Genomic DNA, 26,836 nt, shown 5'->3' with positions numbered 1-26,836 from the left:
TCATGAATACCATTAGCGAAAAGCAGTATCTGGAGATTACTGCAGCATTCTCACACCAGTACTTGTTGATGTAAACACGCACCCCACCTCCACGGGCCTTGCCGGTTGTAGCCGCATCTCTGTCCGCTCGAAAACAGTTTAGTCCATCTAACTGAATTGCTGAATCCGGGATGTTTTCGTTCAGCCACGTTTCAGTTAAAACGATGACACAGCATAATTTTAACTCCTTCTGTGCATACAGTTGTAGTTTTAGATGGTCCAGATTGTTATCCAGAGAGCAAACGTTGGATAGGTTAGCTCTTAGCTTAGCTTGGATTCCAGCCCTCTTACCCCACTTCTGCTTCCTGTGGCACCACTTACAGCGTCGCTTCACGCGGTTTTTTTATGTCAGGCAACTCCGCCATCTTGGGGCCTGGTCCTCACGCTAAGCCAAGGCTACTCAGCGTCTCCATTAGTTCTCCTTGCAGCACATTTTCCGGGTGGTCCTTGTGAAGAGTTACCCCAATTTCCAGCAACGTTAGACTATCATACACTAAGACTACATTTAACATAGAAACATTAAAGACGTTTGAGACCTTAACAACATTTAGCACCGTTTTCATCAGAGCCGATTCAGCCACTGCGTGCATGTGCACCGTCATCTTGTCTATTACCCTGGCATTCAGAAGAAACACTGCTGTGGTGCAGTTTAGTAAGTCAAGTTGCTGAGGGCATCTTTCTCTCTTCTAACGGCCATAATCTACAGGATCTCTCTCAATTTTTGTTTCTAAAAAAAAGGTACATTTGTGATTTCTTTTTTTTTTTTTTTTTTTTTTGCTTTTGAGGCAAATAGGAACGCAGAAATAATAAATATATGTTATGTTACTGTCTCTCGTGTACCTCAATAGACGGTTACCCTAGTATAGTTGGCTTCCTCATTCCAAACACTGGAAATGTGAAAAGGTTCCGTTTGAGCTTAGAACAGATCAAAGTCCTAGTGATTGCTTTGATACATTGCAGGAAAAAATGTACTTGTCGAACATGTTCACAAAACCTTACCATCATGGGATGTTGATGTATCTTGATACACACAGGATCAGTCTGTCTTCCACCTTGTTTTGATTTTTGATGCCGATAAAAGTTGAAATTGTTTGAACATTTGAATATCATGTTAGAAGGCTTTACCTGTGCACAGTGCAGCACTGGGGGTTACACTCTAGCTTGGCATTTTGCTCCATTGAATTCAATGCATGTGAAAGGGCCTTAAACATCTTGTTCCGTAAGCTTTCTGCCCTTTCACCTGTGGCAACATCTACATAAATACGCAGCCATCTTCTTCATCTTCCGCCTGCTAAATATTGTACGTAACATACAAACGTGCTTGCCTGTACATAAACTGGGTTTAAACGTATTCTTGAGGCGCCTATCTCGGTTTATTTGTGCTGTTTACGTGGAAAGTTGATCAAATACCATAATATTATCAAATGACTTAATGCTCCTTAATTTTAATGCTCTTAAATGAAATCAGGTCATGGATGTTACATTAAGCTTTGCATCAGTGCAGGAAATGTACTGTAATTGATCCACATCTAGAGCAATATCTTATCTACACCTTCACCTGCTCATGTTTGTTTATGCTTCCTTGATTATGATATAATATCGAAGATGATATAAGATCAAAGTCCTGCTTGCTTTAACGATGAAATGCAAAAATATACTGTACATGTGGAGAACATTGTGATTTTCATTTTACCATTTCTTTTGTGTGAAACCTTCGGTTTTTGCTGAGAGCTCAGGGTAATTCTGGTGACAGGTTGTGACAGAGGACCCTGAGACTTGACTTGCCGCTAAGCCCAGTTGAAATGCACTGATTCAGCATGACAGATTATTATTTTTCTTGTTTTGTGTACAAGGAAGGGCCATTTTAGAGAACTGTAGAGTGATACTTCATCAAGAAATAAAAATTCTGATATTATTTACGTTTATTGTTCCAAACCCGCATGACAAAAGATGTTAGGCAGAATGTTCACTATTCACTTATGAAAAAAAAATGCAATGAAAGTAAGTGGTAACTAAGACTAACATTCTGCCTAACATCTTCTTTTGTGTTCCACGGAAGAAAGAAAATCATACGGTTTGAACAACATGAAGGTGATTAAATGTTGACAGAATTTTCATTTTTGGGTGAACTATCTCTCTTTAAACATCGCTACCCTTTCTAATTTCCTAGTGCTACACTTCAGTGCTCCGATTAACCGTTTCCTGCCACCAACGCTCATAAAATCTCTGTGTCCGTCATTCATACTGTATGTTCTCTCTCTCGACAGAGGCTTCAAAGACTCGTACTGACAGACTCTCCCTGCAGTGTCTGACTGACCCCCTAGAGAGAGAGAGACAGAAAGAGAGAGACAGAGAGAAAGAGGGATGCAGTATTATATCTGTGATTGCCTCTCTGTGTGGGCTTCCTGTGCGGCACACTCCCCTGCCCTGAGTCTAATGCTGTGTGGCAGCGCTCATGCTCTCCTGTCCAAACGAATCCGTCAGACCTCTGACACACTCACACAGCAACCAGTTACTTCCTGCCTCCAGTGAGCCGCCAACCCTGGGCGGCACTCTTACATGCATGTCATGTGCTTTCTGATATCACACACACAGGCTACCGTGCTCTTCACGTATCAGTAATTTCAAATTAATGTGACTCCTCATGTCTGTCAGTTTCAAGGGTTTGCGCCGCCAGTCTTCCCTCATAGCTTGACACGGGTTCGCGACTTACACGTATGAAGACTTTGCCGGAGCTCAGATCTTCTGTGTGTGTTTACATGAACGGTTTCAAAGTCCCTTTTCCAGGCAAGTCTGTTTACTTGGCAGCCATATTTGGGATGCTACTGGGTAGGCTGGGCAGCTATTTTCAATGTTACTTGATTGGGGACAGAACAAAATATCCAAAACGGTTGTTCAAGATTACAATCATTTTGTCATTTGTTCGAGAGGTAGTACTGTATGTTTTTCTAAATACTGTGGATTCAAAAGAACCAACTTTTAAGAGTCATTTGTTCGTAAATAGGGTTGCACTTGTCATGCTGTTTGTTTTGTGCTGTAAATTCAAAAGAACTGGCTCATAAGAGTCATTCATTCGGGAATCAGGCTAAACTATGGCCACGTATACACTGCAGCAAAATATGGTTGTCAGTTCACCTTTTGGTGCCTAATACTGTTTGTAATCACAGTTCGGTAATTTACAGGAGTGACGACCGCATTCTACAACCGAATTAACTCCCGAAAAATTCAGCTAGTGACAACCGCATATTTTGAACTGAACAACTGGTCGTAAATGACGTGATCAGTAGTGCATGTGAGACGTGTCAATCCTCTCCTGGTGTAAATCACACAAACTGAGTTATGTGTCTTCATTCATTCATATATTCCAGTGTGTCTCTTCACTGTAGTTTCTCTCATCATCTCTGTGGTCTTGCGGTAACCTGTACATTACAGTCCAGAGAGAGCGCATGCACTGTTTAACAGCAGCCGCTTAGATGCGCATAAACAAAACCCTTTCTGTCGATGGCAGCTAACTACGCAGCTAATAAGTCTCTGGTGAATAATCCTTTTGCTTAAAAATAGCGAACAAAAAATTTGTAAAAATGGTGGCAGTCATGTTTTTTGTGCAAAGGCACGAGATGCATTAGCAATGTTGCTATGGTTATCACTTGTCAATAATTAAAACATCATAATTGCGGGAGTACTGTATCTCCTGTATTCCGTACACACATTGAGTTAAAGTTTAGGGGATTTACATTTAAATGCAGTTGTCACTCTTGAAACTTCGTAGTGTGTACGTGGCCTGTATGTTTTGCACTGCTGATTTTGTTGCGGTGTTGCTTTGTGCTTTATTGAGGCACTGCATAGGAGAGAACAAACTAATGGCTAGATGAAAATACAGTACGTCATCCATTCTGTCTATAGATGACACTTCCTCCTGATCTGTAATTGCTTTAATGAATGGGGGAACCTTGTGGAATTTAGATCTGAGAGTAATTAAATAGAAACCTAATAAAAGAACAGCTGCCTTTGGCTTGAGAGGACAAAATAATTAAAACTTTCAAATGATGGCTGCATCACCCTGCGAGTTGCTTAAGTATTTTAATCAAACCAAGGCAGATGCTCTTTTTAAAAATGGCATGAATACCTTAACCCTGATGAGGCCTCATCTCACGGGATTTGTCAGAGGGCACATCGAGGTCCAATCAAAAGATTTGCTTCATGCATCTGTCATGTCTGACACAAGCAGAGTATTGAAAAACAAGATTGAAATACAAGGGGAACAAAGATTCCTGCAGGTGAAACCAATGACAAAACAGAAAGAGAAAGTGAGAATGTGGGTGAAGGACCATACTAATGTGTTTCTGTGCATCAGTAGTATTTGTTAGATCTTAAAACTGATTAAGATCCACTGTGAACAAGCTTCTCTTGTTGTGACAGAATTTTCATTTTTGTGTGAAGGATTCCTTTAAGCTAGTTAAAGGAATGTTCTGGATTCAATACAAGTTAAGCTCAATCGACAGCGTTTGTGGCGTAATATTGATTACCACAAAAAAATATTCAACTTTTAAATATTGGAAATAACTTTTTATGTATGTGATAATTTACAGTCAGCCGGTTGTTGTCACAAAATAAACTCAGACAATGTGATCAGGACACCAATGCAAAGTGGAGGGGTCTTGTATCACCCTGAAGGGGTTTATTTTGCAACAACAACTGGCTGACTGTACATTATCCTGCTTATTACACAGCAACTAACCAAATAAATAAATAAATGGACATAAAATATTGATTTGCATTAAAATTATGGAATAATGTAAGAAGAAAGAAATCACTGAACAGATGAATTCCACCTCCGGTTTGCATCAGAATTCTGTTTGTGTTTATTTTGTAAATAATGACTGTAAATAAATTTTTTTTTTTTTTTGTAAATAATATTTGACTGCTCATTATCCAGCTTATTACAAGACTACTTGCCAAATAAATAAATAAATGCACATGAAACACTGATTTGAGTTTGTGACGAGGAGGAGGGCTAATCAGCTTAGGAGAGGTATAAGTGCAGCAGAATGCAGCAGTTCGGGGGAGAGAGAGAGCCACACGGTTCCGGCCTCCTCCTTTCCCATTTTAACCTTGTTACAGAGTTTAAATAATTGTATAAGCTGACAGTACTTGTAGAGATCAAACAGAGATCAGAGAAGTTGGAAAGATGACTTGCAATACCAAAGATCACCATTCTGATACTTCTTTATCTCTGGATGTGCAGTTGTTATGTAAGGGATAATGTACAGTCAGTCAGTTGTTATTGCTAAATAAACCTCGACGGGGTGATCAGGATCCAGACGCAAAGCAGAGGGGTCTTATATCAGCCTGAAAGGGTTTCTTTTGCGATAACTGACTGACTGTACATGATCCAGCCTATTAAAAGACTACTTACCAAATAAACAAATAATTGGATATGAAACATTGATTTGCATTCAAATTATGCAATTATGTGAGAAGAAATAAAGTGCTGAACAGATGAAATCCACCTCCGGTTTGCAGTTCTGTTGATGTTTATTTAATAGTTAAGTGACATCTGACCACTCATTGTTTATCTTATTCCAAGACTACTTGCCAATTAAATGACAAAATGCACATGAAACATTGATTTAAGTTTAAAAAAAAATTATATTGTAGTGAATGCACAGTGATCCGAGAAGCAGGAAAGATGGCTCACAAATACCCGGATGAGCGGTCTGATACGTGGATGTGCAGTTGTTACTGAGAAATATCAGACCACTAGATGGTGCCATTGACCAATCAGAATCGAATATTCCAGAGAGCCATGTAATAATCAGAAAAAACAGACCACTAGATGATGCCATTGACCAATCAGAATCGAGTATTCCAGAGACCCGTGTAATAAGCGAATTATCACACCACATTCATGTTTACAATTACAATGTTTATGTCTTGTAGCTATACTTCTGAAACTGGATTGGGCCCATTCAATTTCATTGTAAGTGTCTTATCGTAACCATGACTATTGCTTTTTTAAATGAACGAGGGACGAGTCGAAAGTATTTTTTGTGGTAATGAACATTACGGCAAAAATGCTGTAGATTAAGCTTAACGGTACCATTTTAGAATACAGTTTCATTCTTAATAGTTAACTATGCAGGAATTAATGCAGGACAAATGAGTACTACATTAACACTTCAGTCACTACTATTAACTAATGTAGAAACACAATTAACTAATCAGTAAGTAATAGCGATCTAATGACTGTGGTAGTTCAGTGTTAGCTAATCAGTTTTTACTGAATTTTATTTGCCTCACTGAGAACTATTAACTAACTATGGGTAAATTAAAAGAACTACTAATTAATTACTCATCACAACATTAACTCCTCAAAATCTAGTGTCTAAAATGTGAACAATTATACTTTTATTGTCAACATTGAATTTGCATCATCAGAGATGCATATGCGTCATGTGTTCTTTAACCAGAAATCAGTTATGAACGCAACACCACTCTAAATCACTGGTCTACAGTGCCTGGTAGAGTATCATGACTAGTCGCTTACCTTAAATAAAGGGATGTTATACTGTACGTGTCCAACCTCTGTATTATTTGGGGTATCTTTTGTAATCATTAATGAATAACTTGTGCATGTTACATAAAGTAGTATATAATGAGTTCTTCTCGATAATTGCTTAGAATAGAAAAGTGAAAATCTTGGTTAACCCTTAGTAATGAGTCAAGTGTTACCACATCCATATGAAGGAATTACTAATGATCTGCAACAGTATGCTAAAGTGAAAATCATGATAATGCATTAATAACTTATTGTGTCCTTCCTTATGAGTTAATGGTTATCTGAACAGTATTATAAAGTGAAAACACATTATATGAAATGTGTTTTCGTGAAAACTATTAATAGTAACTGAGGTGGTACTGGTCAGTTAATAGTGAATACTCAAGTATTTGGTTCTATATTTTATTAATGTAATCAGATACATACAAATACATACAAATCAGTTGCAAAAACATTCACACATATTCAAAACATATTCTTGTGACATTAAATTCATTGACCATATACTGCATAATACACACTTTACTGGCGTACAAAATCTTTTATCAAACGTAAAGCAGGATATAATGCTTTTAAAGGCTGGTGCTCACAGTTGCAGTCGTGAACGAGTGCCGGTGGCCTATCATAAGTTTAATACACAGAGAACAGTGTAAACATTATTTCCACAATCGACTTTAAAAGCATAACATTACGATGTACTGTAAAAACATCAAGTGTCGGCAAACAGGTGCACTGATCTCCAAAAGACTTAAACAGAAAACAGCGCTGCTTAGAGGCCGATTCCACATGTCTGTGTACTTCTGCCCTGAACAGTTAATCCACTCAATAGTGTTTTGTGTTGTGAGTAATTAATTAGTAGTTCTTTTAATTTGCCCATAGTTAATAGTTCTCAATGAGGCAATTGAAATTCAGTAAATATTGATTAGCTAACACTGAAATACCACAGTCATCAGATCGGTATTACTTACTGATTTGTTAATTGTGTTTCTATATTAGTTAATAGTAGTGACTAAAGTGTTAATGTACTACTGCTCATTTGTCCTGCATTAATTCATGCATAGTTACCTATTAAGAATGAAACAGTATTCTACAGTGTTACCAGCTTGTGTTGAACCAGGAACATTCCTTCAAGAAGCCTGGAGTGGACACTAGCACACCAGCATCCTCTGAGCACCACCATCCAAAGCACAACATGTGCTGGTGATCAGTCATGCTGGTATTTTCAGCTGTCACAAGTGTAGAGGGCTAAATCCCATGTGATACTGCACCAAAGTAATGTTCATTTCATGAAGTCTCACCACTAGCAGGAAATTAAATAAAGGCCTGTCTTTCCCTGCATCTGTTGGTTTGTGACTAAACTCCAGGGATCAGATTTGGTCACCCGAAAATCAATCCATTACCTCACACACGTCCAGAATCTTCAGATATGACATGACACGGAGGAAAATGAACGACGCGTGTCAGTTTAGACCTATAAATGGAATCATCCTGACAGATGATCTTCATTTCCCAACCTCTAAGATTACCTCAGTAATACTTTGGGAATGAAATCATTTAGCATCTCAGAACTGTCAGCTGACACACAGGCCTTGAAAAATCATTCCGTTCACCCATGACTCTCTGAGAGTTATTTGGAAAATGGGTTTTTGGTTCCTTTTATGTAACACTTGTTTTGTCGACTTCTCAAAGAAGCTGGGGCTCACTTCAGAGATGATTTAGATGCGATTGACTTTTGCAGATTACATACAAATCACTGGCTGGATACACAAGATTCAAAGCTTTGATGAACCACCAATGATGCATCACCATTCTTTTCAGAAGTAATAAAGCTAAATGAACTAATGATGATATCAAAGGTATTTTTGGCAGTTGTGGCAGCTGGCACACAAGAAGAGAACATTCTGTGCATCTCTCGCTCTTTTTATTTCTCCCCAACTTTTTCAGCCGTCTGTTTCTCTTCTTCCTGTATTTGCTGCCCCAAACCTTTCACCTCCATCCTGTTGACTGTATTATGAGGTTAATTAAATGAGAACCTTTTTAGAGAACAATACAAGCTTTAACACGCCAAAATTCGCTTTGGCCCTGAACACTGGAGGAGTCACTCTTTAAACAGCTCTCAGCCATGACATGAGCCATTAATAATCTGTCATCAAAAGTCCATAATCCTGTTCTTGATATTTCACATGTGGCTCCTCGAGAGAGCCATGGTCATGTTGTCTGATGACTGAAGGGCCATGTCAATGCATTGTGTGCTTTTTTCCTTCTATTTATCGAAAGATTACCGGTTGTACCAAGCTTTCACTTCATGCATTTGATTGACAAGTGGAGAGACACAAAGGCTGGCCGCTCTCAGACCTTTAGTCCATTTAAAACACTCTTGAGAGCTCATATGATGTCACAACCCTTGTGATTCCTGTGTGTATTGTCAGTATTGTCAGTGCAGTCCAAGGTGAAGTAACCACAGTTCTCCCATTGTCTTTTTTCAGACAACTCTCAGGGTGAACAATCCCTGAGAGAGGACTTGTTGATTCAATTTGATGTGGTGCAAGTGTGTGCTGCAACATTCACTTGCATGTAAATGTGATATTAGTTGCTTTAATACAGCATTTGCCGTAAATTTAAAAGCATTTTTGCTATTTGGCTGGGTCTCAATTTGATTCAGATTCTATTTTATTAGATTCTGATTAAGTTGGGTATATTTCAGTTATAATGTTCATTCTGCTTACATATGAATGCAGTTCAATACAAGCTTAAGATGCAATTAGAACTGCTGCAATGCTGCAACACTGTGTACTTGTAAGCGTATGTGACGTCTGAGTCAAAAATCATTTATCTTTATTTAGCTAGCTAGCTACCTACTTTGTGGGGGAAAAAAAATTTAATCTGGAAAGACTGAAATGAATTAGCTCATATTTTTTAAAGGTAATTTCCTGCATCAGAGTTTTAATGACATTTTGGTATAGAGTGTGTGTAGCAATAGTGTGTTTAAAACACAGAAAGCTTATATCCAGTTGCTCAATTAATCCCGAAATATTGCATCTATTTAAGGAGTTTCGTGAATGAAAGTGGCCTTGACGTATTTATGTGCATTCTGTTTTAAAGCAAAGGATTGTAGATTTTATTTTGCACCAGGCTGAAGTTGCATTTTACACCTCGAGCATCTCCAAAACATTACATCATCAACTACACAATTAGTTAATAACCCACATGCCACAATCGTCTGGCCTTTAATCTGTCAAATCTGATTCTTCTCCTCCTGCCATTTAGTCCATTACTCGGGTCCAGAGGTTTTATTCCCTCATTTGGAATATCTTTAGTTTTAGCAAAGCCAAACAGCCTCAGAAACACATTGAAGCAGAACCAGCATTAACTAAGACTACAAATGACAAGAGCGTGACATGTGTTCAGCTAGAACATATGGCAAGAACTGATCTTTCTCTACAAAATCATCCACAGCTATAGGGCCACAGAAAACCTGCAGTTTAACATCCCATGAGCTTTGCAAGGAGAGTGTTTGACATGGAGAAATGAAACCAGCTGAAAGAAAAAAGAAAAGAAAAAAGTTTTTTTTTTTTTTTTTGTGCAAAGTTATTTCCAACTCAATATAAGAAAAAAAGTAAAAGTGTCTTGTGCGGTGTGCATGGACTACTGTGATTAGTGGCCTTACTTTCACCTGAGAGCGAGAGAAAGGAGATCGGGAGTCTGACAGGATTCACTGTGACATGATTGCTGGCCTGTTGAGTTTCAACTAATCATGGAAATGTGTGTTTCTAATTGCTGAATTACATCGTCGCTGATGGCAATTGGAAGCTGTTCTGCACTGCAATTTCTGCTCTATCTTTGTCTTTCTTGCTCTCTCTCTCTCTCTCTCTCTCTCTCGATTCCCTCGATACGTTTGTACTGAAAAGCATGCAGACAAACAACACTGAATTCCAGACACCTGCACAACCTAAAACCTGTTATCTACAGGGATTACATTGATTTATTTGGCAGCAAAGCTCCAACTGAACAAGTATCACGGTAAGATGCAGTAAAACTATATATGTGTAATTGAATCATATTTATTTAATGACACCATTTACTTCCTTAAAGGGATAGTTCACCCAAAAATTCTATCATTTACACACCCTCATGTTGTTCGAAACGTGTATTTCTTTTTTCTGTGCAGCACAAAAGGAAATGTTAGGCAGAAAGATGGCTTCAGTCACCATTTACTTTTGTTGTATAGAAAAAAGATGCAATGAAAGTCAATGGTCAGCAAGGCTAATTTTCAGCCTCACATCTCCTTGTGTGTTTCATGAAAGAAAGTCATATGGGTTTGAAGTCACATAAGGGTGACTGAATTATTTCAGTTTAAAGTTTTCAAATAATTTCCATTTTTGGGTGAAATATCTCTTTAAAAATGTAAATTTATCAGTGCATGTTTTCATAATATTTCATCAAAATGGGTTAACTTTCTCCCCCTCTGAAATGACTTTTCCTTTCTAAAGATGTAAGCAAGGCTGTGTGGGTGGGGAAAAATAAAATGACCCAATAACAACAGAATAATCCCCTCACCCACACTCACAATCCATTCAAATTGATAAAATTTCTGCCTTTCTTTAATTTCCCCTTAATATTCTTTTTAATTTGAAAATACATTCTGTTACAGAAAGTAAATGTGTTGAGAATGCTGTTTTGGGCTGTCTTTATTTACAGTACATATTAATCAAAGATTAGACTTTTCATTAGATTGTCCAGGATCCTTGAGTGCTTGTAAAAATAAAAGCATCTCTGAAATCAGCATCTCATTCTAAATTCCAGCAGCAACAACAGCATGCTCCTCTCTGTCTGCAGGACTGATCGTCCATCCGTGGCTGTGCAATTTGAGGTTTATTCCAAAACATTATCCATAACAGAGCTTTGCTTGTGACCCACTCAGAAGCTGTTATGTTATATTAATTCTTTCTCTCTGAGCTGTTCACCTGAGTGTGGTTTCGGAGACAGAAGCTATTTTGAGTTGCATGATAAAACAAGACCCCATCGCATGTTGTTTTCGCAGCGGTGGTCTCTGTTCCCACATTGTTGGGGATTGTTTACTAAGGGAAAGGCAGGGTAACTGCCAAGCATGGTCTGTCAGAGAGGGAGTAGTCTGGTTATGACATGACCTGTCACGTGTGTGTGCGCCTTGGGAGGAGCGCATGACTGCAGCTCAAACAGTACTTCTGGCATTTCCATTAGACACAGGGTTATGGATCTGCCCAGGCCAGGTGGGTACAGGAGACCCGCGGCAGTGTCACAGCCTGTCTGCTTTAGCTGCGAGGGACACATTACTTAACCTGTCACTGAGGCCCACACTGACATTTGAGCTGCCTCGCTTTTTGCGGCTCACATTTGTACGAGCGGAAAAGTGCTCCCAAAACAGAGCATTTCAGGATGGCTTTTAGTTCATTTATTGCCTTTGCTTTAATTCCTCTTTCCCTCACGACTAATGAAGATGCAGTGTCCTCAGAAATCTGCAACATCTCCTGGAAATTCACACTTTCCTGTATAACTACCACTTATGTCCCTTTGCTGCGATAATGGAAAGGTGTTAGAGCCAGGTGTTGATATCCACATCCTTTGTGGGGGCATTAGTCATGATAAGGTTAGCCTGTCAGTTCACGACTACACTGCAGTCTTTCCTGACTCGACCTTTAGACAGCAGATTAGCTCCATTAGTTCTGCTGGAGAGACGTAGCAGTGAACAAACTGTCGGTATGGTAATTCACACATTCATGAACATTGCATCACAGATCCTGAGCTTGAGTAGAATTTAACCTCTAGGCAGCAAAGCTTCAAGGAGCTGAAGTAATCCAGCGCGACTCGCCCCCTTATAAGTGGTGGGCCGGCAGGTGGGGACATCGGACACGTCAGAATGCGTATCACATGCTACAGCGGCTGCGCGTGGGTTCAAGGGCAAAAACATGCACCAGATTTTGAGTTCATACATATCAAATCCAGATGCAGCACAGCATGATGAGTTAGGGTCATGAAATCGTGTGTGGTGCTATGCTGCTCTGTGGATTCTGTAGGGCATTATGAAATATTTTTTCCTAAATTCCCCCCTGGATTCTTTGTTTTACATTTACATTTTCTGGATTCCATGTTTTATGTTGTAATAATTTTTTTTAGAATCAAAATAGTGTTTAATCATATGAATTCAAATGATATAAAACAAAACTTTAATTAAATTAAAATATAACAATAAACTTTCAACATAGCATTGCAGTTATTTTTGGTCAAAAAATTTACTGCACAACATAATATAAAGGACAAAAATTATGATACAATCGGTGATTTCCTGTGGCACAATGTTGCTATGGCTGTGAGCTGATATTCAGTACCTTCTTTCTTGTGTGATAATATTGCTTTATAAATAATGATAATAATAATAATAATAATAATAGTTATTATTAGATTTAATAAAAATAATATTGTTTAATAGAATTTTATAGAAAACAATTTAATGGTGAATTATTGTTATTAGTTTTATACATGTAGGCTAATCAGTAGTACTACATTTCGGTCATAATGTCTTCAGTTTCATGCATCCAGTTGAATCAAGCTTTTATTTTGACGAAAAACTATCGGAAGACCTTTGAATTCCTGTGTGTTTTTGGCTGTTTTTAATAAGCTCCCCATTCTAAATAGAATGCTAAAAAGCTCACATCCTGAACTCTCAGAGCATTTGAGAATTGCATCCTTTTGTGGTTTAATAATCACACTTATTGTCAAATTGTCATTCATTTTATTCCAAATTTGTCAAATTCTATGAAATTCTGTATTTTACTTAGAATTCCATTTTAATAACTCAATTCCGTGATTCCAAAATCCCCTGCTGCACCATGGTATAAAGCCATGTGTTAATGCAATATGAGGCTGAGGTGTCACACGGTGAGTAATTGCAGACAAAGGTGCTTTGAGAAATTGCTTGTCAGACGATTTGGTGTTTTATTAGGACTTGGTGCGAGAGTTTCCACAGCTGCTTTAAGGTGAGGCAGTTCCTCTGAGTTTGTGGTCCCAAGTCCCCACAGTAATTAGCCGTGTTGGAGCTCGGTCTGCCCTGTCTGTGCGGGACCAGGGCTCGTACACCAGTGCTAATGAGAATGGAACACCATGGCTCTTTTCAGCGAATTGGCTGGGCGGCAATGTTATAACTGCAATTATCGCTTGTCATAGCAGTGTGTGACAATCGCCAGCCTCTGCTTGGCCCTAAAAAGTCATTTGCGGCAGAAGTCTGCAGAATTCCACTAGGATTTCAACACACCCACTTCTCACCTCCTCCACTTTATAATTTAAGAACAATTATCAACTATGTAAAGAATAAATCACCATTTGAGGCCACATGTTATATTCATTTTGTGTCCATGTTTGTGTGTGTGTCTGCGCCAGCATGCGATCATATACTATATGTATGAATGTTTCCTTGTGGCTTCTGTGAGTGAATCTGGAGCCAGTGGTGAAGGGTACAGAGCCCATGAAGCTCTTTGAGTGTCAGGCAAAAGAATTATCGCCCTGGGCAGCCTCGCAGGCCAGAGGGGGTGGCTGAATCAGCCAGGAGTGCAGGAGGCCTTGAGTTTATACTACAGAAGAAAAACTGGAACTGCTGGAACCACCGTTCCCGCTAAGACCGGCACACACTCACACAGTGCAAATGCTAAACCTCTTAGCAAAGAAACACTGTGAAAATAAAGATAAAATAAATGCCACAAAGCACATAATCATTACTCCTCGAGCAGAATGACTCATTTGCCTGTTTGGTTTGTGATTTGCATACATGAATGCTTCACATATAACCATTATGTTGCTGATAGTGTTGTCACGGTACCAAAATTTCAGTAGTCGGTACCGATACCAGTGAAATTTCACAGTTCTCGATACCAGTTTCAGTACCACAGCATAAATAGGCTAATATGACAATGTGCTATTGAACACACCCATTTAGCCTATTTCAAAGTTACATTTCAATGTAAATAATAAATTAAAAGAAATGCTTTTCTCAATCAAGGATGCATTGCTTAAGTGTTTTTAAATAGCACCCTACTGAAATCTGTTTTATTCCTTACCAAATCATGTTTTCCTTTTTGTTATTGTTATTATTTTTATTTTCCAGAACTCCATGTTTTAGATTTTAATTTAATTTCATCATCAAAATGGTGTCTAATCAATTCATTTTTAAACCTTTTAATAAGTGAAAATATAACTTTTTTTGCTAAATTTTTATTGTCTTGCTTGTGATATATTGCTTAATTATTATTATTATTATTATTATTATTATTATTATTATCATTACAGTGAATATAAAATTTTACTATACCGTTGTAATATATTTCTGTCTCAATTTCTTCAATTTCAGGGCTCTAGCTTATATTTTAAAACGTGCTTTTATTATGACGTTTATTTCTTGCCTGAAGCTTCACTTTCCGGATAAACCATTTGAGACACAGAGACTTTTAAGTCATGTCTGAACTCTCATCTCTTTACACTGGACTTTGAGTCTGACAAATGAAATGTAGGACACAGTTTTGGAATGTTTTTATTTTAGACAACTGGTGTTTGTGAATGTGGTAATTTTTAAATGTTATGTTTTAAATTGTATTACTGTGAAGCACTTTGGTCAACTCTGTTGTTTTAAATGCAATATAAATAAAGTTTAGTTGAGATTAAAGTGCAAATGCTGTGATTTAATTATATAAAGTTTACATGTGCTGCGTGGTTCACAGTAGATTAGTGCTCAGCTTTGTCATCTGATACAACGTGTCGTGAATGATCCTCAATGTCTGTGGAGTTTTTAGTGGATGAGCGGTCGGATTTATACATTCATTTAAAGTATGCAGCTCATCCACACTAAGATTGCAGCCTCTAGCGGTTGAATAAATCACACTAGGACATGTCACTGTTTTAATTTGATTAATTGGCCATTTCAGTGTGAGGGGTACAGTGTTTCCCACAGGATTTTGTGAGACTGTGGTGAGTGGATCTTGGACCCTCTAGGTGGGTCCAGGGGCATGCTCCCCCGTAAGAAAATGTTGTACATTTTAAAGTGCATTAAAAATGTTAGATAAAATCCTGAAAGAACCTTGCTGCTAAATCAGTTATGTAGAAAATTCAAAACAGATATGCATATTAAAGATAGATAATATTTTTTCATTGTGTGTAATTTATTAATGTTAAATTATTCATATTATTATTATGTACTGTATATTGTTATATACTTATTAAAACTGACTGATTCACATGGCAGAGAAAATACCTCGGAAACATACATTAGATGGAGCTTTAGAAAGATAAGAGATGTAACGGTTGCATAAGTCTGTTTTAAGCATTTCTCCTCACTCTACAGTTGGTTTTATTACACAAAGCATTTTTGCAATTTATGCCTTTCTTGCTGTATTATGAGGGAGCACCAGAATATGACGAGACAAAATTAGATCTCTCCAACTTTGGGCACTTGCGATGAAGACAGCTTTGTTGATTATAAACAGGAGCAATAGTTTTATCACATTGCTCACTTATAAAGACATGGTACAACACCATTCGCATGTCCAATTAACAGGTTTATACCCGTTTATATATGTAAAATCTAATGTTCAGTAAATATGCGCTTCCCCACTGCACGCACTCACAAGCTGCTGAACGAGGGCGACACGATAGAGTGAATTCCCCGCATTTTGAAAGTGAAACATGCGGGAATCATTAAAATTGTGCTCAATCCCCGCAATCCTGCGCTATTGAGCTAACATTCGTTATTGAGATTTTAATCAGGCTACTTGTCCGGTCGGGCAAGTAAAATTCTTGGGGGAGCTGACTGACTAGGAGTGAGAGATGCTTTACCGAAGCAACAGTGCAAGACACAACATTAGAGATCTTTTATGTTATTATGAGAAGTGAAAAAATATTTTCGGTTCATTACGAAACTGTGGTGAGACAAATTAGACTGTGGCGGGCCACCACAGGGGGGGGGGGGATTTTTCCCCTTTTTCTCCCAATTTGGAATGCCCAACGCGCTCTAAGTCCTTGTGGTCGCATAGTGATTCGCCTCAGTCCGGGTGGCGGAGGACGAATCCCAGTTGCCTCCGCGTCTGAGACAGTCAACCCGCGCATCTTATCACGTGGCTTGTTGAGCGCGTTGCCACGGAGACATAGCGCGTGTGGAGGCTTCACGCCATCCACCGCGGCAACCACGCTCAATTCACCATGCGCCCCACCGAGAACAAACCACATTATAGCAACCACAAGGAGGTTACCCCTTGTGACTCTACCCTCCCTAGCAACCGGGCCAATTTGGTTGCTTAGGAGACCTGGCTGGAGTCACTCAGCACGCCAGCGTATTTTACCACTGAGCTACCCAGGCCCCCGAAGTACTGGTACTTTTGACAACACTAGTTGGGGATTACAATTTGTAATTTAGACCCTGTTCTAGTTTTCTGCTCTTTGATGTTCTAATGCACCTGTTTTGATCTTAGCAGTCAGAAGAGCAGTCTCGTTCATAATTGAATCTTGTGGTTAAAGGCAACATAAAATAAAAATTGACCCTATTTACTTAATTCACGTTCTTAGTCTTACTGTGTACAGTTTATTGTTGCATGTTATTACAAATGAAAAGAAGTTTGTTTTTGTAAACTTTTATCAAAATGTCTCTGAACCACCTGGCTCCATTCTTGTATTTGAAGGGACAGTTTGCCCAAAAATCAAGATTCTGTCATCAATAACTCTCCCTTATGTTGATGTAAACCCATATTGCAGTTTAAACATGAAACACTGTTTGCAACCCATTTTACTTCCTTAATCTTACGCATTTGCGACAGGAGATTCAACAAAAAAGGAGGGCGGGACTTAATTTTGTCCATCAGAAATTGATTGGTTTATTTATTTTAGACCCCTGCATGACTGGTGTGTGCATTTTCCATTTCCCTTTTTGATTTGTAACTAGTAGCACCAAATAAACAAGCAAAAAAAAAAAATTATTAAAAATTCGAGAGCAAATAGTTTTCCTAATATTTGATAACTAATAATTGACATATGTGGACAGCAGGACTACGTTGTGAAATTTTAAGTAATACCAATAGAAAGTTAGATTTTTTTGTCCAGGAGTGTTGGTTATTCGTGTTTTTATGACATTATAGACATTACAGCTGATTTTCTATAAAGCTGAATAAATAATTCTGATTAAAATAAATGGCCAGCATCATCAAATCACTGCCAGCCATATTAAAATAAAATTTAGCATAATCAAATTTTGAATCTATTTACTGATTATCATTGTCCCATGTCTGTCAAACATGTTAAGTGGTCCAAACATCATCTGCTGCCTGAAACTAAACTTTTTAGGATAGAATGCAGTTACCTGCATAGAAAGCTATAGGTTGCACCCTTGCTCAATTGCTCCCTATTTAGTGAAATACTTTTGAGGGAATGTGGTCCTAATTTCCACATAAGTGGACTTCATATACTGTATATATGATAGTGCACTGATGCACAAAAAATTTATAGATTTTTTAAAGTGGCATATCAAACGAAACTAGAAACGCTAATCTTTACAAACAGGTGTCAATCAAAAAACTTAAAGAGGTTTCTAACCAGAGGCACTTTTGTTGGCGCTGTGTCCATAGTAGCGCCTCACGGAAATCAACGTCATGCTGTTGTGTCACGTGACGTGGTGCTAGACGTTTAACCATTAAATTACAGTGTAGAGTCTTGTGAACAGCATTCAGTCAGTTTTAATTCATTTAAATTATGCGGTGCTTATAGCGAAGCCAAAATACAACATCCACACATGTGGACGGGGGTCACAGGAGGTTAAGGGACAGTTCATCTAAAATGAAAATTCTATCACCATTTCCTCACCCTCATTTTGTTACAAACCCATATGACTTTCGTGCTTCCATGGAACACAAAAGGAGATGCAGAATATGAGGGACTGTCAGCCTCAGTCACCATTCACTTTCATGAAAAACAGATGCAATGAAAGTGAATAGTGACTGAGGCTGACCTTCTGCCTTATATCATTTTTTGTGTACCACAGAAGAAAGAAAGTCATATGGAAAGAGAATGTCATTACATTTTTGAGTGAAGTATCCCTTTAATGCCCACTTTTAACAATTCAGTCAAATCAAGATATCCTGTTTCACTTGGAAAGGCATAAAATTAGGTTGAAAACAGCATTTCATGTTAATTTAAAATTGTAACAATAGTTCAACAAAAGTTCATTTGCAGGCAGACCTACAGCAAATATGGTCAAGAGAACTTTAGTACTGTATTTGATTTTCGTATACATGGATCATTTATCAGAATAATGGCATAATAATAATTTTTATCTCTAGATTTTCGAGAAAAGGGAATGAATCGCAACCATCCTTGCATGAGTTGATCATTTTCCCAACACCTAATTACAACCTACAGTAATCTGTTTCCCCAAATAAGATATCCTGTCTTCTCACAAATAACTTCCCTCCACACAGACGAGTCCGTCACTCCCGATTGTCTGTTCATTGTAGAAGTAGATTTGATTTTTCTCAAAAGGCTGTGATGTGTTGTTGATCAGTGTCCAGTCTGATTTTCTTTATTGATGGACTATTTTTAGTCTTTTTGTAAAATAGAAAAGTATTATTTCAGCACCTCTATTAGAATGTTAATTGACCTCTTGAGACATGTTTAATTCAACAACGACTTTTTCTGTTACAGTTACCGTAGTTACTGACTTACTATGTAATGATCTTCAACTTTCAGAATGTATCAAGATTTAAAAACCCATTCTAACGAGGTCACAATTAACTAGAACCAGGGAAAAAGATCAAGCAGTTTGGCATTGTTATTCTATATGTCCTTTTGTATTTCAAGGTTGTGCCGAAGGTTTTTTATTCGCTTTGAAGTACAGGTTTGTTAGAGAAAAAAAGCTTTTTCAGAAATCATAGAAACACATAAAGAAGATCAATAAATACACCTTCTCTGGTGCATAATCATGTTTATTTCAATCGGCAAATCCAAGACATACAAGAAAAGCGCTATTCAGGTACTGGGAATTTAACTTCTCGAGTGTTTGAATTTTGTGGTTTCATGATTCAGATTATGCCCATCTTTTGAAGAGCAGAGAGGTCTGGGTGGAATTGAAGGCCCTCTGATTTCTCTTGGCTAACAGTTCGGTTTTGAATTTGTGAGTTTTGAAGACTCAGTTGAGAAATCAATCCAGAAATCAAAGCGATTCATGTTCCAGTTCTGTCATGCACAATGCCTTTTGCTTCGAGTGGAGAGGGCCAGGCCAGCCGAACCTATTTTCTGATACAGGAAGAGCTCTCACTCTTGGAAAGCAAGTGCAATTTTGCACTGCATTTTGCAAAACTACTCACAATCTTTCAAGGCATGTCTTTGGTGGAACAAGTCGCAGTCTTATTTTTGTTGGAGGCGCCAAAGAGGACAACAGATCAGCTATCTGTCAGTCACACTTTAATATGATGCTTCGGTATGTGTTTATATATATATATATATATATATATATATTGTTTTGGTTTGTTTATTTTATTCCGCACAGGATTAGATTTAGAGATTCGTCTGTCCTGGCTGTTTATTTTTAGCGACGGCAGTTTAATCCTCAATCATGAGTCATTTTACCACTGGATGTTTTGTTGTTTTTTTTGCCTTGACTAAGAAAATCTTTTGTAATAATTCTGTTGCATGCTAGATTAATCTTCCACCTGTTTCTCTTGTACCTCAGGTAGCTGCTTACTTTGTTCATCGCAGACTAATGTAAGGCATGGGAAGGTTAGAAGAAAAACAATAAAGTAATTGTTTTTCTACACAAAATCCTTCGGCTTTTGACCAATTTCACTGTACCATTAGAGAGGCTTATGACATGCAGTTTCTAAACACCTCTAAAGTACTGTGGTAAAGTAGACCTTTGACAACGAGACAACAGAGCTGATTGCCTCTTGCACAAACGGCTCTCCATTTCTCTCTCTGTCTCTCTCTCTCTGTCTGTTTCTCTCTGGAGGAGGTAAAGATGCTAGAGGGCGTTTATTTTAATGAGCTGTAGCATCAGCAGCACTCAGGCATAAATTGCTGACACTGTTTACTGCAGGCGAATTGCTCCTCTCAGCTGACCCTTCAGCTTCCACAGTTAAATAAAGCTGCTTCTGCTCTTCCACAGGTAACATATTCAGACAATGGCTAAATCCACCTCATAAAATCCAAATTAGTTTGTAGATTGTATGTGTTGCTGATGCCTAAAACAATGTGAAATCAAAAACCCTCTTTAATTTAATTTATTAATTTATTATTCTTAATAAATGTCCCTGATCTTATTGTGCACGATTCATCAGTGTATGTTATCAAAAAAGGAAAAACAGTTTGTTTTCTTAATATTTCATTAAAACGTAAATACTTTGTCCACCCCTGAAACAACTTTTCAGCAAACATGATCACACAGAAAGTCGGCATGCTGTTTCCGAAAGTTCCAGTACACTAGGATCGGCAACAGTATGCCGACTCACTGACATGTCCTATCTCCCAACAGCTCCTCCACTGTCACTTTCCCTCATGGCGCGACTGGTAGCATATTGCATCAGTTGCACAGGAGACCACAGTTCAATCCCCATTCAAACGAGGAGATAATCATGCTTTTATAAACAATCACGAGCGTGATAAGGAGGTTGTATTTTTATCCCTAACATTGCATTTTGTCTCTACTAATGGTTAAGGTTAGATTTGGGTTTTGGTTGGGGGGTAGATTAAATAAAATAAGCATTTCTCTTCACTGTTTTATAACCTGTAAAGCTGAAAACATTTATTTTTACAACTGGCTTCTGGTGACCTCTCCTGGATATAAATGGATGTCACACTTGTTTATATTCTCTAAAACACTTATCTCTTTAGCCTCTGGGGCAGTGTTTTAAGATTCAGTTAACGTATACCGATTTCTGCTAAAGACAAATCGGCACACACTTGCCGATTTTTATGTGAGATCTAGCTGTTTCAGCTGACAGACCCAAGTCTACGTTGTCTGGTAAAACATGAACAAATAATAACATTGCCACCCAATATTGATCCAATCAAATCCCGAAGAGTAAAATCCTATCCTACATTATTTCCTACTGACTATACTGTTTCACTTGAATATGCGTCACATTATGCGTCATGAACGCACTTTCATTTTGTCTTTATTAAAAATGGTAACACTTTACAATAGGATTCTATTCGTTTTAATTAGTAAATGCATTAGGTATCATAAACTAAAAGTGACATTTTTTTACAGCATTTATTCATCTTGATTAATGTTAATTTAAACATTTACAACTGTTCACTGTTAGACACAAATCTTTACCACAAGGAAACTGATCAACTGCGCCATATGGGAGTAAAGAAATTTTTCACTTCTACAGTGCAAATCATTAACACATTTTGGATTAATACACTGGGAAATCAGAATTTCAAGAAAACACCTAAGATAACACCTTGGCATGTACTGCACTAAACTTGCATTCTAAAAATAAACAAGATTCTATGTTCAGGTAACACTTAGCTTTCAAAATGCAATAATACAATAAACCCAATCAATCTTGTATGCTGATCTTGTAAATCATTTCCCATTCATATTTCTCTCGCTGTTATTCTCTCTCTGCTTCTTTTCTCCAGGAGGGTTCAATGCCTTGCCTGCATGCTGTTTTTCTCTCCCTTTGTTACATTCGGAATTGACATCGTCTGGGAGTGATATTTAAATTTGTGTCCAGGAAATGGAACCGCAGGAATCCAATAACAAAATTCATTTGTCTAGATTTGACTTGAGGTGCTTTACCCACTGCGAGGGGATGCGCCAAACCTCTGAATGTAATGATTGGATTTATTTATCTATTTGTGGCTCTCATTAGAGGTGTCCATGGTTCCTAGAGCCCCTGCCGTGGATATTGGTCTGCCTACATGAAACACAACTGCTGCATCTCATAAACAAAAAGATGCTGTGATGCCTCAGCTGGAGATGATACATTTGTTTCGGGTGGTGCATTTCACTCTTTACATCTGTCATTGCAATCTAGAACATATAATTGATCAAAATAATGTGAAGGTCTTCAAAATGCCCTTTGATTCTGACAGTTCACATCAAAATTAAAATCCAAATGGACCCTATTTACATTCTTAATACATGTTGTCTTATTATGCAAGATTTATCAGTACCTGTTATTTCAAAGAAAGAAAAAAATAGTTGTTTTCATAATCTAACTTGCTCTGCCTCTGAAACGATTTCCTATCTACTGCGCAGACAAGAAAAATAATGTTAACCATTGTTTGTCCTTGTTCGAGGCTGTTGTTGAAGGTAACATCTTACCAACTGTTAACACAGTAATTAATACCAATTAATGAGCATGCCTATAAAGTCGACAACGTGTAAGGTCAGGTAAATACCTTAAATGGCTTTGTTTTATACACCTTTACGAGTGTTTTTACCGGCTTATCCAATGTGCGCAAGTGTTGTGCTCATACCTGTTTATCTTTTAACATCAAAGGCATAGAATTAGCCAATGATTTCAAATCACATGTGTAACAGGTAAAGGATGGGTAAGGAGGAGGCGGGAACCGGCTGAGCAGTCAGTGAAACTTTAATTACATAACTGAACTTAAACTTAACATAAAACACACACACAGCACACACTCTCTCTCTCTAACTGGCGTCCCCGGCTCCTCTTTATCCCTCTCCCACTGACTGGGCTGATTCAGCACCGGATGTCCATCGTTACGTCCCGGCCACGCCCTCCACCTCGTCACAACATGTAAACACAATTTTCCTGAATTCTCTGATTTTTTTCAACCTGATCTCATAGTAAAACATGACTATAGCTACATTTTTGTGAAATGTGTTTTACGTGCCTCGTTCAATCGTTCTGATGAAAAACACACTAGAGGCGCTACGACAACAAGTTTTAATAACTTTCACACAAATCATGAGTAACACAGCAGATTAACACTTTATAAACATATTTTTTTGCTCTGTTCCCCACACATTACTATCTTTTTACATGAAAACACTTTTAAAATAACGTATGATTCAAAATACGATAAATTTAAATTTTGGTTTTAATTGGTTACATTACCAATACATATACAAGCTTATTTAAGTACCATATAATTTATTTTTGCGATGGCACAACTGATAGAGTGTCGAATTTGAATGCGAAGACCAGGGTTCGAGGGCAGTAAAGCAAGCGAGTCAACACGTATGCCACCATAAAACGCCTTGAAATGAAAATGTATGACACTATCGGTTAGGTTTAGATGTCGAGTTTAGGGTAAGGATGGCTGTTTTGTTCACTTCACATTTGCTTTTATGACACTATTGTTTAGGTTTTAAATGTAGTAGTTAGGGTAGGGACGTCAGTTTTGTTCATTTCAAAAATAGGAAAAAAGATCACATTTGCTTTTTAGGACACTATTGGTTAGATTTTGGTTAAATGTTTAGGTTACAGAGGTGGGTTTTACTCATTTAAAAGTCCATAATGCATTAACCTTAAAAACCTCATCTTTTTGGGGAGAACATTAAAAGAACATTTAGCGGACATTTCAACTCGGAACTGCAGCAAAACGTGAAAGGAACGTGTAATGAACAAAAATGTTGCCACAGTCACACAGTTTTCATGAGATCAGGCTGGATTTTTTTTAAAAGCTGATTTTTGGTAGATATTCGGCGTATTGGTGTGCATGTAAACATGTTCAGTGTCAGTATAAATGAGTTGAATGGCAATAGTAGAAAATAGCAATGGATTTCAAAAGGAAGCATTACCATTAGGATACATTGAGTGGTGGCTCAGTAGTTGTGATTTATGAGAGGATTCTTGTATGTGGAAGAGTCTGAACATCAGAAGTGGTGAATTTTATAAAATGTGTAACACTATTCAGATATTAAAATGACATCACTGCCATTTTTGGAAGTTCTTGCAGACCTGGAATATTTATATTCCCACTCAGTCAATTCTATTGTAAACTTTTAATGAAGTTTGCAAGTTTTCACAAAACTAAAACATTTTTTATTACTGTGTGGCCAGAGGACTGTCGTGACATTTCATCATTGTGCTCTGTCAATTTTATAAGTGTTTGAAATGCCAGGGCAACCCTGAAGATCTCTCAAAAACACACTGATCTGGCCAATAGTAGGAAACACAGCATTCATTCTTGTGTCTCTGTGACTACCAATTTTTATTAAAGGAATAGTTCAGCCCAAATTGAAAATTCTGTTAACATTTACCCACCCTCCTGTTGTTCCAAAAATGTTTGATTTGCTATCTTCTGTGGAACATAAAAGGAGACTAGGCAGAGTGACCAAGTTGCTCTTTTCCATGCAATGTAAGTGAAGTATCATAGAAGTAGTCCATTCAAACTCTGCCCAGATTTGTCAAGATGCCAATGTCTGAAATCAAAAATCAATGATTTGCGACACCCTGCACACCTTTAACAAGGATAGAGGAATAAAAAACACCTCTATGGCAATGTTTTGTGCAAGTTTTAGTGCTGATGGAAGTTAAGATAAAATGTGAGAATAAGAGGTGTTAACTCAGAACGCCCAAATTAGACAACGAGTTGTTCGGCATCACTGCCGTTTTACACCTCTGCCCAAAGAAATTCTGCCACATCACGGCCGAGTGCTATTTATGAAAGATGCACCTTACAGAGCTGCACTTTATTGAATTTAAGACAAAATCGACCAAAGTGGTCTCTAGAGATGCATGAGGCTCCTCCATTCCTCTGATGTGTCAACTGTTTTCACATTAAACGACAAAAAAAGGTGAGGGAAGACAGCGTGTTGAAAGGGTGAGTTGTTTATTTCTCAGGAAACTTCAGTGAATATATTCTCACAGAAATATATATTCGCTTTCTGTTGACGCTCTTATGCCGTTTCCCCCTTATGCCGCTCTGCATGTCTCCCTGCAATTTAATGAGAAAGGTAACATCCTTTTCACCTCCTGCATTGAAGACTGCTTACCTTCAGGGTGCTTTTTCATTTGCAGTTCATTCTATTACACTTCAAGGTGAACAGCCATCTGCAAGCGGCTGTTCCAGAGCATCACCAAGTGTGTCATCTCACATGGCGAGGGTTTGTCCAGAGGAAAGTTATTTTGCCTGATAAGCTAAGTTTTTGGAGTGAGATGAGAGTTTGAGGAGCTTCAGTGGAGAGCTGATGTATGGTCCGATGCTACAGTCTTGTGGATCTCAGCAGTGTCATGTTCAGCTTTTCTAACTGCGAGACACCTACTCTCACACTACGGTGTGTCAGTTCAATTTATCAAGGTTCCAAGTGACATAAAACTCAAATTTATCGATTTATTCTACAAAGTGGTTTCTGGAGTTTGAATAGATTTACTAGGCTCATAATAATGATCCTCAATTAAAAGGGTGTTTTTTTATTAATCCTTTGGCAGGGGCAGTGAGCACTGACAAATTGTATTTGATGATTGTGACCTTCCTTTCTCTATTTCTCCCTCTCTGTTTTAGGAACCTGTGTTGTGTTTGTCCAGCAGCCCCATGACCTGGTGGTAGTAGCCGGGCAGCCCGTGACCCTGCCATGCTCCATCACTGGATATCATGGCATGGTGCTCTGGGTCAAAGACGGCCTCGCTTTGGGTGTCAACCGAGACCTATCAGGTAATGCTGCAGAGTTTTGTCAAATTATGTCATCATTTACCCACACTCATATTGTTACAAACCCATATGACTATGTTTCTTCTGTATGTGGAATGCAAAAGCCTCACTCACCATTCACTTTCATCGCATCTTTTTTCTGTACATTAACCTCCTGAGACCCGGACGTGACTGCTGCGTGACTACATTTTAAAGTCAGATTTTTTTTTTTTTATCAAATTGTTCATTATGTTTCTAAGAGTGTTGGTTTTTAAATTGTTACAGACAATACAGCTGATTTTCTGTAAAGCTGCTTTGGAACAATGTGTATTGGTGTACAAGGTGTCGCTGCAGTGGCGTGGGGTTTAAAGACGATGTGTATATGTGTAGAGTTGTCCTAGCGATCGCAGTTAGAATCCGCCTTTTGTCCCACTCTTTTTCCCATCCGATTTCCTGTTTCCACTCTTAATATTTAATCTTTCTCATTAAATACTACTGAAAGTAATAGTAATTAATATAAATGTTGATTTCATCACAGTGATTTGGTCACGGAGAATGTCAGGGAGTGCAGAGAAGGGTTTGATCCGTAGGAGGGGTCTGTCGATCACACTCATTCCTGCG

The 26,836-nt window shown here is 38.1% G+C and overlaps 1 protein-coding gene across 3 annotated transcripts in view; it reads left to right on the top strand.

Annotated features, from left to right (window-relative positions):
- The window catches only part of LOC127433000 (kin of IRRE-like protein 3), a 198,485-nt gene that overhangs the window by 99,606 nt on the left and 72,043 nt on the right, over positions 1-26,836 (top strand). For all 3 annotated transcript variants that reach the window (XM_051684579.1, XM_051684578.1, XM_051684577.1), the window contains exon 2: positions 26,090-26,239. In XM_051684579.1, coding sequence (XP_051540539.1) covers positions 26,090-26,239 — 150 coding nt within the window. The remainder of the gene's footprint in view (positions 1-26,089; positions 26,240-26,836) is intronic.

This window comes from Myxocyprinus asiaticus, chromosome 42 (genome assembly GCF_019703515.2).
Source record: "Myxocyprinus asiaticus isolate MX2 ecotype Aquarium Trade chromosome 42, UBuf_Myxa_2, whole genome shotgun sequence".
Classification (NCBI taxonomy): Eukaryota; Metazoa; Chordata; class Actinopteri; order Cypriniformes; family Catostomidae; genus Myxocyprinus; species Myxocyprinus asiaticus.
This window is presented reverse-complemented; position numbering and strand designations above follow the sequence as displayed.